This window comes from Aquarana catesbeiana, linkage group LG03 (genome assembly GCF_042186555.1).
Source record: "Aquarana catesbeiana isolate 2022-GZ linkage group LG03, ASM4218655v1, whole genome shotgun sequence".
Taxonomy (NCBI): domain Eukaryota; kingdom Metazoa; phylum Chordata; class Amphibia; order Anura; family Ranidae; genus Aquarana; species Aquarana catesbeiana.
The window spans coordinates 11,589,957-11,604,446 of NC_133326.1; the positions used below are offsets into that span (position 1 = coordinate 11,589,957).

Sequence of the window (14,490 nt, forward strand, 5' to 3'; positions counted from 1 at the left end):
GAACAAAAACTAAAAAAAAAAATGCTGGTAAGCCGTGTTTCTGAGCGTTTATTGGCGGCTATCAGGCGTTTTTTGACGTTGGAGCGTTTTTACAGCACTAGCTTTTCAAAGTTTTTGCAAAAGCGTTTTTTAGCGTCTTTTAGCATTTTTCAGCATTAGCGCCTTTTAGCTTTTTTCTTTTTCTTTTTTTTTCCAATGGATCAAAAACGTTAAAAAAATGGCTGGTGAGGCGCATTTCTGATCGTTTATTGGCGTTTATCAGGCGTTTTTAGGCTTTTTTTGACGTTAGAGCGTTTTTACAGCACTAGTTTTTCAAAGTTCAGCGTTAGCGTTTTTTAGCTTTTTTCTTTTTTTTTTTTCAATGGATCAAAAACTTAAAAAAATATGCTGGTGAGCCGCGTTTCTGAGCATTTATTGGCGTATCATGCGTTTTTAAGCGTTTTTTTTGACGTTAGAGCGTTTTTACAGCACTAGTTTAGGGGGCTTTTTTTTTTTTTTACAGCGCTCCCAAACCGCTCCAAAGATGCGGCTTGCAGGACTTTTCCTAACGTCCCGCAAGCGCACCGCCCCCTAGTGGGAAAAGTCTCACTGAAATGAATGCGAGGCGGTTTTCAGGCGTTATTTTGAGGCTGTTTCTAGCGCTAAAATCGCCTCAGTGTGAAAGGGGTCTAAAAGCGTGTGCTATCCCTGATATGTGGCTGCTGTACCGTGTGCTTGTATGAAAAATCTCCTGTTCTCTTTTTATTGCTTCCTGTGAAATCCCTGGAGTCCTTCCAGTCCTTCTGCTTTCCTATTCTTTTTTTAATCTGACCACACTAAGCATGAAAGCACAGCATGGTCAGTTTTCTAGCTATGCTGGGAACTCAGCCTGCTCTCCTCCAATGGTCAGACTTGCATACCTCCCAACATTTTGAGATGGGAATGAGGAACACCTAATAGCAAACATATGTAGGCATAGGACACGCCCCCTGTCACGCCCCTTAAAGGGGACATAACCAAAAAAAAAGGTTAATAAAACCCACAAGTGCTTTTTTTACCAATAATATTTCTTAATATTATCTCTTAGAATATATTTAGCAATTTAGAATTTGGATGAAAGATTTAGCAAAGTGCATTTTATATACAACTATATGGATCAGACCAAAATGAGGGACAAATGAGGAGAAAAGAGGGACAGAGGGACATTGTACTAAATCAGGGACAGTTGGGAGCTATGGACTTGTCCTGACACGCCCCCTCCCCTCCCCCCTCTGCACAGCCATTGACTGGGAAGCTCAGTGTACTGCTGCTTCTCCTACCCCCACCAGCTCTTATGTAGCTGAGAACAGAGGGAATGTGATCACTTATTAAAAAAAAAAAGAAGGGGGAAAAACAGGTAGTTTATTTTTTAAACCACTTCAGCTCCGGAAGGTCCTTCCCCCCCCCCTCATGACCAGGCCATTTATTGTGTTACGGATTTTATTCTAACTGACAATTGCGCGGTCGTGCGACGCTGTACCCAAATAACATTGATGCCCCTTTTTTTCCCCCACAAATAGAGTTTTCTTTTGGTGGTATTTGATCACCTCTGCGGTTTTTATTTTTTGCGCTATAAACAAAAAAAGACCGACAATTTTGGAAAAAAAAAAAAATATTTTTTTTACTTTCTGCAATAAAACATATCCAATAAAAAAATGTAAAAAAAAAAAAAAAAATCTAATCTCTTCATCAATTTAGGCCAGTATGTATTCTGCTACATATTTTTGTTAAAAAATTCCAATAAGTGTATATTGATTGATTTGCGCAAAAGTTATCGTGTCTACAAACTATGGGATAATTTTTATTTATTTTTTACTAGTAATGGCAGCAAACAGCGACTTATAGCGGGACTGCGATATTGCGGCGGACAAATTGGACACTAAGTGACGCGTTTGACACTATTTGGGGACCAGTGACACTAATACAGTGATCAGTGCTAAAAAATATGCACTGTCACTGTACTAATGACACTGGCAGGTAAGGGGTTAACATCAGGGGGCGATCAAAGTGTTAAATGTGTTCCCTGGGAGTGATTTCTAACTGTGGGGGAGGTGCTTTGACTGTGGGAAGGTAAAGATCTGTGTCCCTGCTTAGCGGGAACACAGGATCAGCACATTCCTGTCTGACAGAATGGCGATCTGCCTTGTTTACATAGGCAGACCGCCGTTCTGCCACTCCTGACCGACCGGCGGGTCCCGGCGGGCAGATCGCGCCCGATGCACAGCGGGAAACCTGATGCGCGTGGCCGGCAGGCACGATCCCCGCGGGCCATGCGCGATCGCGTTCACGAGCGCCAGCACAGGGATTTGGGTATGTAAACACACCCAAATCCCTGTGTTGTCAGGGAAGAGGAAACATAATTTTAGGAAAACGATATGTCTCCTCTCCTAGTCACTCCCATCCCCCCACAGTTAGAACACACACTGAGGGAACACAGTTAACCCCTTGATCGCCCCCTAGTGTTTAACCCCTTCCCTGCCAGTGACATTTACACAGTAATCAGTGCATTTTTATAGCACTGATCGTTGTATAAATGTCACTGGTCCCAAAAAAGTGTCAAAAGTGTCCGATGTGTCCACCACAATGTCGCAGTACCGCTAAAAATCGCAGATCGCCGCCATTACTAATAAACCAATTAATATACGTTTATTGCGATTTTTTTTTTTTTTTTTTTTTTACTAAAAATATGTATACCTTTATTTTCTATTCTATTTTATTCTATTATTTTATTCTCTATTCTGTTCTGTTTTACTCTGTTCTCTACTTTTCTATTCTTTTTGAAATTCGGAAGTTGGCTATATTCTTTCTATTTTATTCTATTCTATTCAAATCTATTCTATTTTTTTCTATTCTTTTCTAATTTAGGAAGGCAGCTAATATTCTAACACTAATACACATATCTTTTAAAGGAAATCAGAAATAGTCAGCAATGTGTTTATATTTCAAATTTTTTTTTCAAATTCAATTTTGTTTTTGATTGGAACTTCAGACGCTATTAGATTTGTTATTTCAGATTCATTTAATTTAGTTACTATTGTAATTCAGAAATTTAGATGTTGCTAAAATCTCCAAATAACGAAAATTTCCTCCGAATTTCGATTCAGAACGAAACAAACAGCACATGTCTAAGCTCAACCACGGGGGGTTTACCGCCCCTCAACCACCAGCCTGAATGAGCCCTTTTATCCCTTTAGAATGGGGTTTTGTTGTCTGAAACTGAATTCTAGACATGTGCAATTCGTTTAGTTCCGAATTCATTTTTTAACGAATTTTGACAAATTTGTTAATTCCTGAAATTTCCGAATTTTTTTAATTTCTGAAATTTCAAATTTACGAATTGAGAATTTACGAATTCTCAAATTTCAAAAATTCGGAATTTAGTAAATTGGAAAATTCGAAATTTCAGAAATTCTAAATTTCGGAAATTGGAAGTTTTGGAAATCCGAAATTTGAAATTTTGGAAATTGGAATTTCGGAAGTTCGGAAATTAAAAATTTTGGAAATTCAAAATTTCCGAAATTTAAAATTTCCGAAATTGGAAATTTCGGAAATTTGAAAACTCAAACATTTGGAAATTTGAAAATTCTAGAAAATAAGAATGAGAATTTGAAAATTCTGAAGAATGAAATTAGAAAACTCGAAAATCTGAAATAATAACTAACCAATAATAACTATTACACTATAGGTATTGGAATTACCTTTCAAATTTGGCTGTTAGTGAACGTAACGAGTATGAATTTATCCGTAATTACGAATTATCTGAAATAACGAATGCCGTATCTGAACGAATGGAACGTAACGATCTAATAATAATAAAAAATAAATAACAATAATGATAATAAAACCTTTTTAATAATATTATTTAGTATTAATTTGTTCCATTCCATTTGTTTAGATGCGGCATTCGTTATTTTGGATAATTTGTAACTTCAGATAAATTTGTATCCGTTACGTTCACAAACAGCCAAATTTGAAAGGAAATTCCAATACTTATAATTTAATAGTTAGTTATTATTAGTTAGTTATTATTTAGAATTTTACTGATTTTTCTTTTTTTTTCAGATTTTCAAATGTTCGGATTTTCGAACTTTTGAATTTCTGAACTTTCGAAAATTCCAAAAATTTGGAAATTCGGAAATTCGAAAATTAAAAAATCCGAAATTTGGAAATTCAGAAATGTGAAGATCCGAATTTTCAGATTTCTGGAATTTCCAAATTTCCGAATTTTCGAATTTCCGAAAAAAGCGAAAAAAAGGGATGAAACAAAAACGAACACATTTTTTGTCATTGCGCATGTCTACTGAATTCTCCACATCTTACCGAGTCCTTTCTGGGGAGCCGCTGATCGGAATTCCATGAGATAGGTCAGGAATGGCTTTTCCACTGTGATTTCATAGTATCGGATGTTCCCGTCTCCCTTACATAGTAGGAATAGATTAAGGAATACAAAACAAATGAAAAGTAAAGTTCATCATTTTGATTAAGTATTTGGATACTATGTCCCAAAAACATACATCTAAAAATTTACATTCATGGTTGGGCCTCTTGCACATGATACTCCTGTTTGAGCATCTACTTTTTCAGACGTCAATTCAGGTGGGTTTTTTTTTGGCACGTATAGTGCCTTGAAAAAGTATTCATACACCTTAAAATTTTCCACATTTTGTCATGTTACAACCAAAAACGTAAATGTATTTTATTGGGATTTTATGTGATAGACCAACACAAAGTGACATATAATTGTGAAGTGGAAGGAAAATGATAAATAGCTTTCAACATTTTTTTTTTTTACAAATAAATATGGGAAAAGTGTGTGTGTGGGGGGGCATTTGTATTCAGCCCCCTTTACTCCGATACCCCCCAAAAAATCTAGTAGAACCAATTGCCTTCAGAAGTCACCTGATTAGTATATAGAGTCCACCTGTGTGTAATTTAATCTCAGTATAAATACAGGTGTTCTGTGAACAAACAGCATCATGAAGGCCAAGGAACACACCAGACAGGTCAGGGATAAAGTCATGGAGAAGTGTAAAGCAGGGTCAGGTTATAAATAAATATCCCAAGCTTTGAACATCTCACAGAGCTCTGTTCAATCCATCATCTGAAAATGGAAAGAGTATGGCACAACTGCAAACCTACCAAGACATGGCCGTCCACCTAAACTGACCGGCCGGGCAAGGAGAGCATTCATCAGAGAAGAGCCAAGAGGTCCATGGTAACTCTGGAGGAGCTGCAGAGATCCACAGCTCAGGTGGGAGAATCTGTCCACAGGACAACTATTAGTCGTGTTCTCCACAAATCTGCCCTTTATGGAAGAGTGACAAGAAGAAAGACATTGGTGAAAGAAAGTCATAAGAAGTCCTGTTTGTAGTTTGTGAGAAGTCATGTGGAGGACACAGCAAACATGTGGAAGAAGGTGCTCTGGTCAGATGAGACCAAAATTCAACTTTTTGGGCTAAAAGTAAAATGCTTTGTGTGGCGGAAAACTAACACTGCACATCACCCTGAACACATCATCCTCACTGTGAATCATGGTGGTGGCAGCATCATGTTGTGGAGATGCTTTTCTTCAGCAGGGACATGGAAGCTGGTCAGAGTTGATGGGAAGATGGATGGAGCCAAATACAGGGCAATCTTAGAAGAAAACCTGTTAGAGTCTGCAAAAGACTTGAGACTGGGGCGGAGGTTCACCTTCCAGCAGGACAACGACCCGAAACATACAGCCAGAGCTACAATGGAATGGTTTAGATCAAAGCATATTCATGTGTTAGAATGGCCCAGTCACAGTCCAGACCTAAATCACATTGAGAATCTGTGATAAGACATGAAAATTACTGTTCACAGACGCTCTCCATCCAATCTGACAGAGCTTGAGATATTTCCCATAGAAGAATGGGCAAAAATGTCCTCTCTAGATGTGCAAAGCTGGTAGAGACATCCCCAAAAAGACTTCCAGCTGTAATTGCAGAGAAAGGCGGTTCTACAAAGTATTGACTCCGGGGGGCGCCTTACAAATGCCCCCCCACACTTTTCACATATTTATTTGTAAAAAAATTTGAAAACCATTTATCATTTTCCTTCCACTTCACAATTATGTGCCACTTTGTGTTGGTCTATCACATAAAATCCCAATAAAATACATTTACGTTTTTGGTTGTAACATGACACTGTATTTACGCGCATTTTTGCGCAAATTTGTTCTCGCGTTCTCGTTCTGCACAATATGCAAATGGACATGAGGCGTAAATTACTGACCAAAAATGCAGATTTTTCTCTTTTTATTTTTAACTCAATAATGCATGGCGCCTGTTTACTCGCCTGTGTGCACAGGCACATTACAATTAATGGGTTCAGTATTTGTGTTCAGTAAAAAAAAAAAAAGAAGCTGTACTGAGCTTTTTTAAGCTGCAGTGTGCAAGAGGTCCAATAAAGAATAAACAATGAACAGATTGAAAAGATCACTTTCTAACCACTTGCGGGCCGCCCAGCGTACATACACTGCGGCAGGGTGGGGCTGTTCTGTGCCAGATTACCTACCTAGTACATGATCTGACACTTCTGGGTCTGGAGGCGCGCGACCCCGGCGCCCCTCTCCTGCTGTGATCACACACAGCGGGAGCCCAGCGGACTCGATCTCCGCCGATTACACAGGACACAAGGAGAATGGCGGTCTGTCTATGTAAACTAGGCAGATTGTCGTTCTCTCAGCGGCGAAGGCTTTCATCCTGTATTTCTGCAAAGCAGGAACACGGATCTTTGCCTTCCCCTAGTCAGAGCTCCTCCCCCACAGTGAGCAAGCACTGGCTAGGCACACAGTTAACCCTTTGATCGCCCCTGATATTTAACTCCTCCCCAGTGTCATTAGTACAGTGACAGTGCAAATTTTTAGCACTGATCACTGTATTAGTGTCACTGTTCCCCACAAAGTGTCTAAGGTGTCAGTTAGTGTCCGATTTGTCCGCCGCAATTTCACAGTCCCGCTATGAGGCGCTGATCGCCGCCATTACTTGTAAAATAATAAATAAAATTTAAAAAAACATCCCATAGTTTGTAGACGCTATAACTTTTGCGCAAACCAATCAATATACGCTTATTGGGATTTTTTTACCAAAAATATGTAGCAAAATACATATCGGCCTAAACTGATGAAGAAATTTGATTTTTTAATATTTCTTTTATTGGATATGTTTTATAGCAGAAAGTGTTTTTTGTTTTTATTTTTTTCAAAATTGTCGGGTCTTTTTTGGTTTATAGCACAAACCCCGCCCCCCCCCAAAAAACCGCAGAGGTGATCAAATACCACCAAAAGAAAGCTCTATTTGTGGGGGAAGAAAAGACAAAAATGTTATTTGGGTTCTGCGCAGTTGTCAGTTAATGTAACGCAGTGCCGTATCGCAAAAAAATGGCCTGGTCATGAAGGGGGGGGAGTAAACCTTCCGGAGTTCAAGTGGTTAATTGGAAAGAACAATTATTTTCTACAGATATATACAGTACATATATATATATGAATGTAGTTAAACTGACTATATCAGTTTTAAAGTAGTATTAAACCCTAAAACCAAAAGTTAACTATTTTGCAGCTTACCAATCATTAGATGTGGTGGATGCATTCGTTTTCTTTTTTAGGCCTTTTTTCCCTTCATTTTTAACTACTTCAATACCGGGCACTTACACCCCCTTCCTGCCCAGGCCATTTTTTCAGCTTTCAGCGATGTCGCACTTTGAATGACAATTGCGCGGTCGTGCTACACTGTAACCATGTGAAATTTTTATCATCTTCTTCACACAAATAGAGATTTCTTCTGGTGGTATTTAATCACTTCTGGGTTTTTTTATTTTTTTCCTAAGAAAAAAAAAAAGACTAAAGACTGAAAATTTGAAAAAAAAAATAAAAGTTTTTCTTAGTGGAGGAGCGGGGCGGTGTAGGAGTGCTGGAGGGGCAATGTAGGAGTGCTGGAGGGGCAGTGTAGGAGTGCTGGAGGGGCGGTGGAGGAGCGGTGGAGGAGCGGTGGAGGGGCGGTGGAGGAGCGGTGGAGGGGCGGTGGAAGGGTGGTGGAGGAGCGGGACGGTGGAGGAGTGCTGGAAGGGCGGTGGAGGAGCGGTGGAGAGGCGGTGGAGGAGTGCTGGAAGGGCGGTAGAGGAGCGGTGGAAGAGCGGGGCGGAGGAGGGGCGGTGGAGGAGCAGTGGAGGAGCGGTGAAGGAGCGGGGGGGTGGAGGGGCGGTGGAGGAGCGGTGGAGGGGCGGTGTAGGAGTGCTGAAGGGGCGGTAGAGGAGTGGTGGAAGAGCGGGGCGGAGGAGGGGCGGTGGAGGAGCAGTGGAGGAGCGGTGAAGGAGCGGGGGGGTGGAGGGGCGGTGGAGGAGCGAGGCTTTGGAGGAGCTGGGTGGAGGAGGGGCGGTGGTGGAGCAGTGGAGGAGCGGAGCGGTGGAGGGGCGGTGCAGGAGCGGTGGAGGAGCGGGGGGGTGAAGGAGCGGGGCGGTGGAGGAGCGGGGTGGTGGAGCGGTGAAGGAGCGGAGCGGTGGAGGAGCGGGGCGGTGGAGGAGCGGGGCGGTGGAGGAGCGGAGCGGTGGAGGAGCGGAGCAGTGGAGGAGCGGTGGAAGGGTGGTGGAGGAGCGGTGGAGGAGCTGTATACACCGCTCCCACACCACCCCAAACATGCTGCTTGCAGGATTTTTTTTCCCGTCACGCAAGCGCACCGCCCCAGTGATAAAGCACTGGGGCTTTCACACTGGGGAGCCATGAGAGGCGTTATTTTTTGCGCTAAAATGCCTCAGTGTGAAAGTATCCTTAGGGTGCGTGCAACTATGAACAAATATGTAGTTGTGGACTTTATGTGGACATATAGAAGAGAAACTGAGTACCATAAAAACAACTTTATTATGTGCCATTAAAAATCTATTACACAACATTAACCAGTTGCCAACTGCCCCCACAGCGTCGCACGACCGCATAATTGTCAGTTAAAGTAATGCAGTGCCGTATCGCAAAAAATGACCTGGTCATGAAGGGGGGGGGAGTAAATCTTCCGGAGGTCAATTGGTTAAAGGAAGTGGAAAAAATACTAACTTGCTGGCAGGATCACCTGTTGAAAATGAAGGAAAAAAAGCCTAAAAAAGACAACAAATGCAGCCATCACATCTAAGGATTAGTAGGCTGCGATATAATTCTTTTTTGGTTTTAATATTGCTTTAACATCCTGACTAACGATCTCTGTAAATGCAGCGTACAGCTAGGTGACATGGGTGAGAAGTACATATAATGAAAGGGGTGTGGTTGTACAGATGGGAGTACCCCCATACCTTTCCAGCCAGGTACAGCATGTGTGTGTCCATATCATAGAACGGGAAGAGCATCCCTGAGAGCCCATCGATCTCCTCTTCGATCAGCGGCATGGACAAATCCTCCTGTGGACACATTTCACAATATAGAGATGTCGCTGTAAAGCAGATTTTCATTTCTAGTCATTTATTACAATATTGGGCTGAAAATGACAGTATTACTTTTTTTTTTTTGTTTAAAAGTGTTATTAAAGTGGTTGTAAAGGCAGAAGGATTTTTTTTTAATTTTAATGAATTCTATGCATTAACCACTTAAGGACCATTTGCCGCAGTTGTAAAGCGGCCGGTTGGCTCCCCTGTGCGAATCTTCGTCATTGTACGTCGGCCGCTTTAAATTGAATAGGAGGTGCGTAAGGGCGTGGCGCGACGCCGAAGACCAATGCGCATGGTCGGCGGCTGCGATGTCCGCTGGCCACCCGTGATCGCTCCACAAAGAGACAGAACAGGGATCTGTCAATGTAAACATACAGATCCTCGGTTCTGACAGAGGAGTAGAGAGAGATCTGCCTCTTCCTAGTGATTAGGAACAGCGATCTCTCTCTCCTCTTCCAGTCAGTCCCCTCCCCCCCACAGTTAGAAACACCTCCCTAGGGAACACTTAACCCCTTGATCGCCCCCCTAGCGTTAACCCCTTCCCTGCCAGTGACATTTATATAGAAATCAGTGGCTATTTTTAGCTCTGATCGCTGTATAAATGTCACTGGTCCCAAAAAAAGTGTCAAATGTGTCTGATCTGTCCGCTGCAATGTTGCAGTCCCGCCAACAATCGTAGATTGCTGCCATTACTAGTAAAATAAAAGTTAATAATAAAAATGCCATAAATCCATCCCCTGTTTTGTAGACACTATAACTTTTGGGCAAACCAATTAATATACACTTATTGTGATTTTTTTTTTTTTTTTTTACCAAAAATATGTAGAAGAATACATATTGGCCTAAATTTATATATATATATATATATATATATATATATATATATATATATATATATATATAAAATTATTTAGATATGTATTATAGCAAAAAGTAAAAAAATACTAGTTTTTTTTTATTTTTTCAAAATTGTCGCTCTTTTTTTGTTTATAGCGCAAACAATAAAAACCGCAGAGGTGATCAAATACCACCAAAAGAAAGCTCTATTTCTGGGGGAAAAAGGACATTGATTTTATTTGGGTGCAACGTCGCACGACCGCGCAAGTGTCAGTTAAAGCGATGCGGTGCTGTATCTCAAAAAATGGCCTGGTCAATAAGGGGCAAATCCCTCCGGTCCTTAAGTGGTTAAGATAAAAAAATCTACTCACCTGAGCCCAGTCTCGATCCAGCAATGTTGCACGAGAACCTCGGCTTGCCCGGAGCTCTCCCTTCTGATTGGCTGAGGCTGATACACACAGCAGTGGGCACTATTGGCTCCCGCTGCTGTCAATCAAATTCAGTGAGCCAACAAGGAGAAAAAGAGGGCGGGGCTGAGCCGTAGCTCCATGTCTGAATGGGCACACAGAGCAGCGGCTCGGCTTGGGTGCCCCCATACCAAGCTGCTTGCTGTGGGGGGGGGGGGCACTCGGCTGGAGGGAGGGGCCAGGAGCACTGGCGAGGGCTCTGAGAAGAGGAGGATCTGGGCTGCAAAACTACAACACAGAGCAGGTAAGTATAACATGTTTGTTATTTTTAAACAACAAAAAAAACAAAACAAAACGAGTCTTTAATATCACATTAAAGTCTTTCTTTTCTAAGTGGTTGTAAACCTCAGACATGAAATATGAACAAAGCATATACCTCTATAGCAAGTCTCACCACATTAACAAAGCTCTGGGGGAAATAAAGTGAAACTGCACTTGCAAAGTGCACAGTCTATCTGCCGTTAGTAAATCAATCCGATTGCCTCTCTGCAACCCGGGGGCCCTTCTACCCTCTGTGGACCTCAGATTCGCCTACTTACATGTTCCCATTTTCCCACCAGAACAATGCTATCCGCTTTTTGCTGTGCGCATGCAACATTACCAGTTAACTGCCTTTCCCTTTGGTCTGTCCAGGGCACCTCGGGCCTGCGCCAAGGCTCTTGCACCTGTTCCAGCTCTGCTTCAATCTTTGGGTATTATCTGGATGCGGGAGAATGGTCTTTCTAGCCAGAGGTTTTTTTAAGCTCGACGTAGACCTTCTTGTATCCAGGTTTAACAACAAACTGGACAGGTTTGTTGCCAGAACCAGGATCTTTGGACCTTTTTACAGCAGCTGCTCTGGTGACTCCTTAGGATCAGTTCAGCCTCATCTCTGTTGTTCCACCTCGAAAGCTCATCACTTGTTTGCTCTGAAGGATTGAGAGAGAGGGCCGTCTGGTGATTATAACTGCAAGAAACTGGCCTGAAGGAGATTCCTGGGCAGACTCTTCTTAGTCCATGCTCAAACTCATGGCAGACGCTCAGTGGGCCCTTCTGGACCATCCAGTTCCTCTGTCCCAGTTCCCCTGTTCCTCTGTCCCACGGACTGCTCCACTACCCTGCTTCCCGGTTGCTGGTCTTAATGGCTCAGCTGCTGAAGCACAGGTCCCAAGTCGCAATCATCCCTACTCTCCAAAAGGCTAGAAAATCGACTTCTCGTAAAAATTGACCATGGCACCTGTATGGCTTACTTTCGATGGTGCAAGGCTAGGAAATTTCATCCTAGGAAGATCCCCATGAGATCTTTCCTCTAGTCCGATTTGGTTCAGGGTGTGGCCTTGGTTTTTGTCCCCACTGATGAAGCCTAATAGGAGACTTGTCAGATGCCCTTTGCTGCACAGACTATTAGAACAGCCATTCTCACCTGATCCCACAATGCGATCTGCCTCGTATTCCACTTGGAGACTCCTGTTGTAAGTAGGCGCTTCATGTTTCCCAGGAAAACAACTCGAGTCATTTTGTGGTTTTTACAGGTTGCTGCCTAGAAAGACAAAGTAACATATGCTTATGTCAGTGTGCAAAAGAGGGCATGTCTTATTATAAGTAACATTAGTAAGTTTGGTGCAAATTTTTATCAAAACATGACCATTAATATATACTTTGATATTTGGAAATGTAGTCACTGGTTCTATTTTCATTAATTCTAGCAGATAGTAGGGGTGTTGAATATAATCGCAGCATCGGTGCATCGCGATTCAAACATTAACGATTCTGCATCGATGCTGAGAGTCGGTTGAATTGATCTCTGATGACCTCAGAGGAGGAAGAACACAGAGGAGAGCCTGCCTGGTGGATAAAGCCCCCTCCCCTTTCCCGCCCACAGAGATGGACACTGGAGCAGAAAGTTAGCTGATGAGCTGACAGCCAGTAGAGTGGAGGGGAGGAGCTCGAGGAGACCCGATGTCAGGAGAGGCATCACTGGAGGCACCGGAAGGGAGAAGAGAGACAGAGACACATGAAGTATGGAGGAGGGGGAATCGACTGACACTGAGAGCAGGTGAGTGCCAGTATCACTGATCCCATCCCCCCCACCACCATACCTCTGTCACTGATCCCACCATCTCTCTGCCCCTGATCCCATCCCTCTGTCCCTGATCCCATCCATCCCACCATCCCTCTGCCCCTGATCCCATCCATCCCACCATCCCTCTGCCCCTGATCTCCTCCATCCACTACCATCCCTCTGTCACTGATCCCACCATCTCTCTGCCCCTGATCCCATCCCTCCCACCATCCCTCTGCCCCTGATCCTATATATCCCACCATCCCTCTGCCATTGATCCCATCCCTCCACTACCATCCCTCTGCCACTTATCCCATCCATCCCACCACCACTGATCCCATCCATCCCACGATCCCTCTGCATCTGATCCCATCCACCCCACAATCCCTCTGCCACTGATCCCATCCATACCACCTCCACCACCATCCCTCTGCCCCTGATCCCATCCATCCCACCATCCCTCTGCCACTAATCCCATCCCTCCCACCATCCCTCTGCCACTGATCCCATCCATCCACTACCATCCCTCTGCCACTGATCCCATCCATCCACTACCATCCCTCTGCCACTAATCCCATCCCTCCACAACCATCCCTCTGCCCCTGATCCCATGCATCCCACCATCCCTCTGCCACTGATCCCATTCATCCCACCATCCCTTTGCCACTGATTCCATCCATCCCACCATCCCTCTGCCATTGATCCCATCCATCACACCATCCCTCTGCCACTGATCCCATCCCTCCACTACCATCCCTCTGCCACTGATACCATCCATCCCACTATCCCTCATACACTTATCCCATCCATCCCACCATCCCTCTACCACTGATCCAATCCATCCCACCATCCCTCTGCCACTGATCCCATCCATCCCACCCCCACCACCATCCCTCTGCCACTGATCCCATTCATCCAACCCCCACCACCATCCCTCTGCCACTGATCCCATCCCTCCCACTATCCCTCTGCCCCCGATCCCATACATCCCTCTGCCACTGATCCCATCCATCCCAACATCCCTCTGCCCCTTATCGCATCCCTCCCACCATCCTTCATACACTGATCCCATCCATCCCTCTGCCACTGATCCCATCCCTCCACGGCCATCCCTGCAGCTGTGGGCGGCAATTTGCTGCTGCGCTGGAGGGGGCCTCCGTTCGCTCCAGTGTCTACACTGTGTAACGTTGGGGGGAGTTTCTCTCTTGGGGGGGTGGCCGGCTACACATATAAGGCACTGACCTTTTGCTAGCCTGTTTCCAGGCAGCACATCCATCACTGGGCTAGACACGGTTGGTCATCACTCATCACCTATAGGTAAGGAGGACAACATATGGGCATCCATGTGTGTGTCAGGGATGGGGGCTCTAGCATTTGGGGCCTCACCTTACATATAGCACTTCCATTACTACAGAACCACCACCCGCAGCCACCAACAGTATGGGCATACCATTCAATGGGGACTCCTGTGTGTGCTTGGCCCTTTTTCCTCCCTCTTTTGAGCTCCTCCCTCAGCTCCCGGACCTGACCTAGTTGGTGGCCCTGTGACCGCGCACCTCATGGAGTTCACACCCCGTCAGCATGTGAGTATCCATTTAGGGCAGTGGCGTTTCTGCCTCCCCTATATGCATATTTACCTTGTTCCTTTTCTCACTATGCATATTGTATTTCATCCACCTAGAATACCCTTCCTTTTTC

The 14,490-nt window shown here is 43.9% G+C and overlaps 1 protein-coding gene across 1 annotated transcript in view; it reads right to left on the reverse strand.

Moving 5' to 3' along the window:
* CORO2B (coronin 2B) overlaps positions 1-14,490 on the reverse strand; it is a 102,858-nt gene that overhangs the window by 12,237 nt on the left and 76,131 nt on the right. Inside the window, exons 6-8 of the mRNA XM_073618272.1 lie at positions 12,154-12,270; positions 9,316-9,420; positions 4,339-4,435 (exon numbers count right to left, since the gene is read on the reverse strand). Of these exons, the coding sequence (XP_073474373.1) occupies positions 4,339-4,435; positions 9,316-9,420; positions 12,154-12,270 (319 nt within the window). The remainder of the gene's footprint in view (positions 1-4,338; positions 4,436-9,315; positions 9,421-12,153; positions 12,271-14,490) is intronic.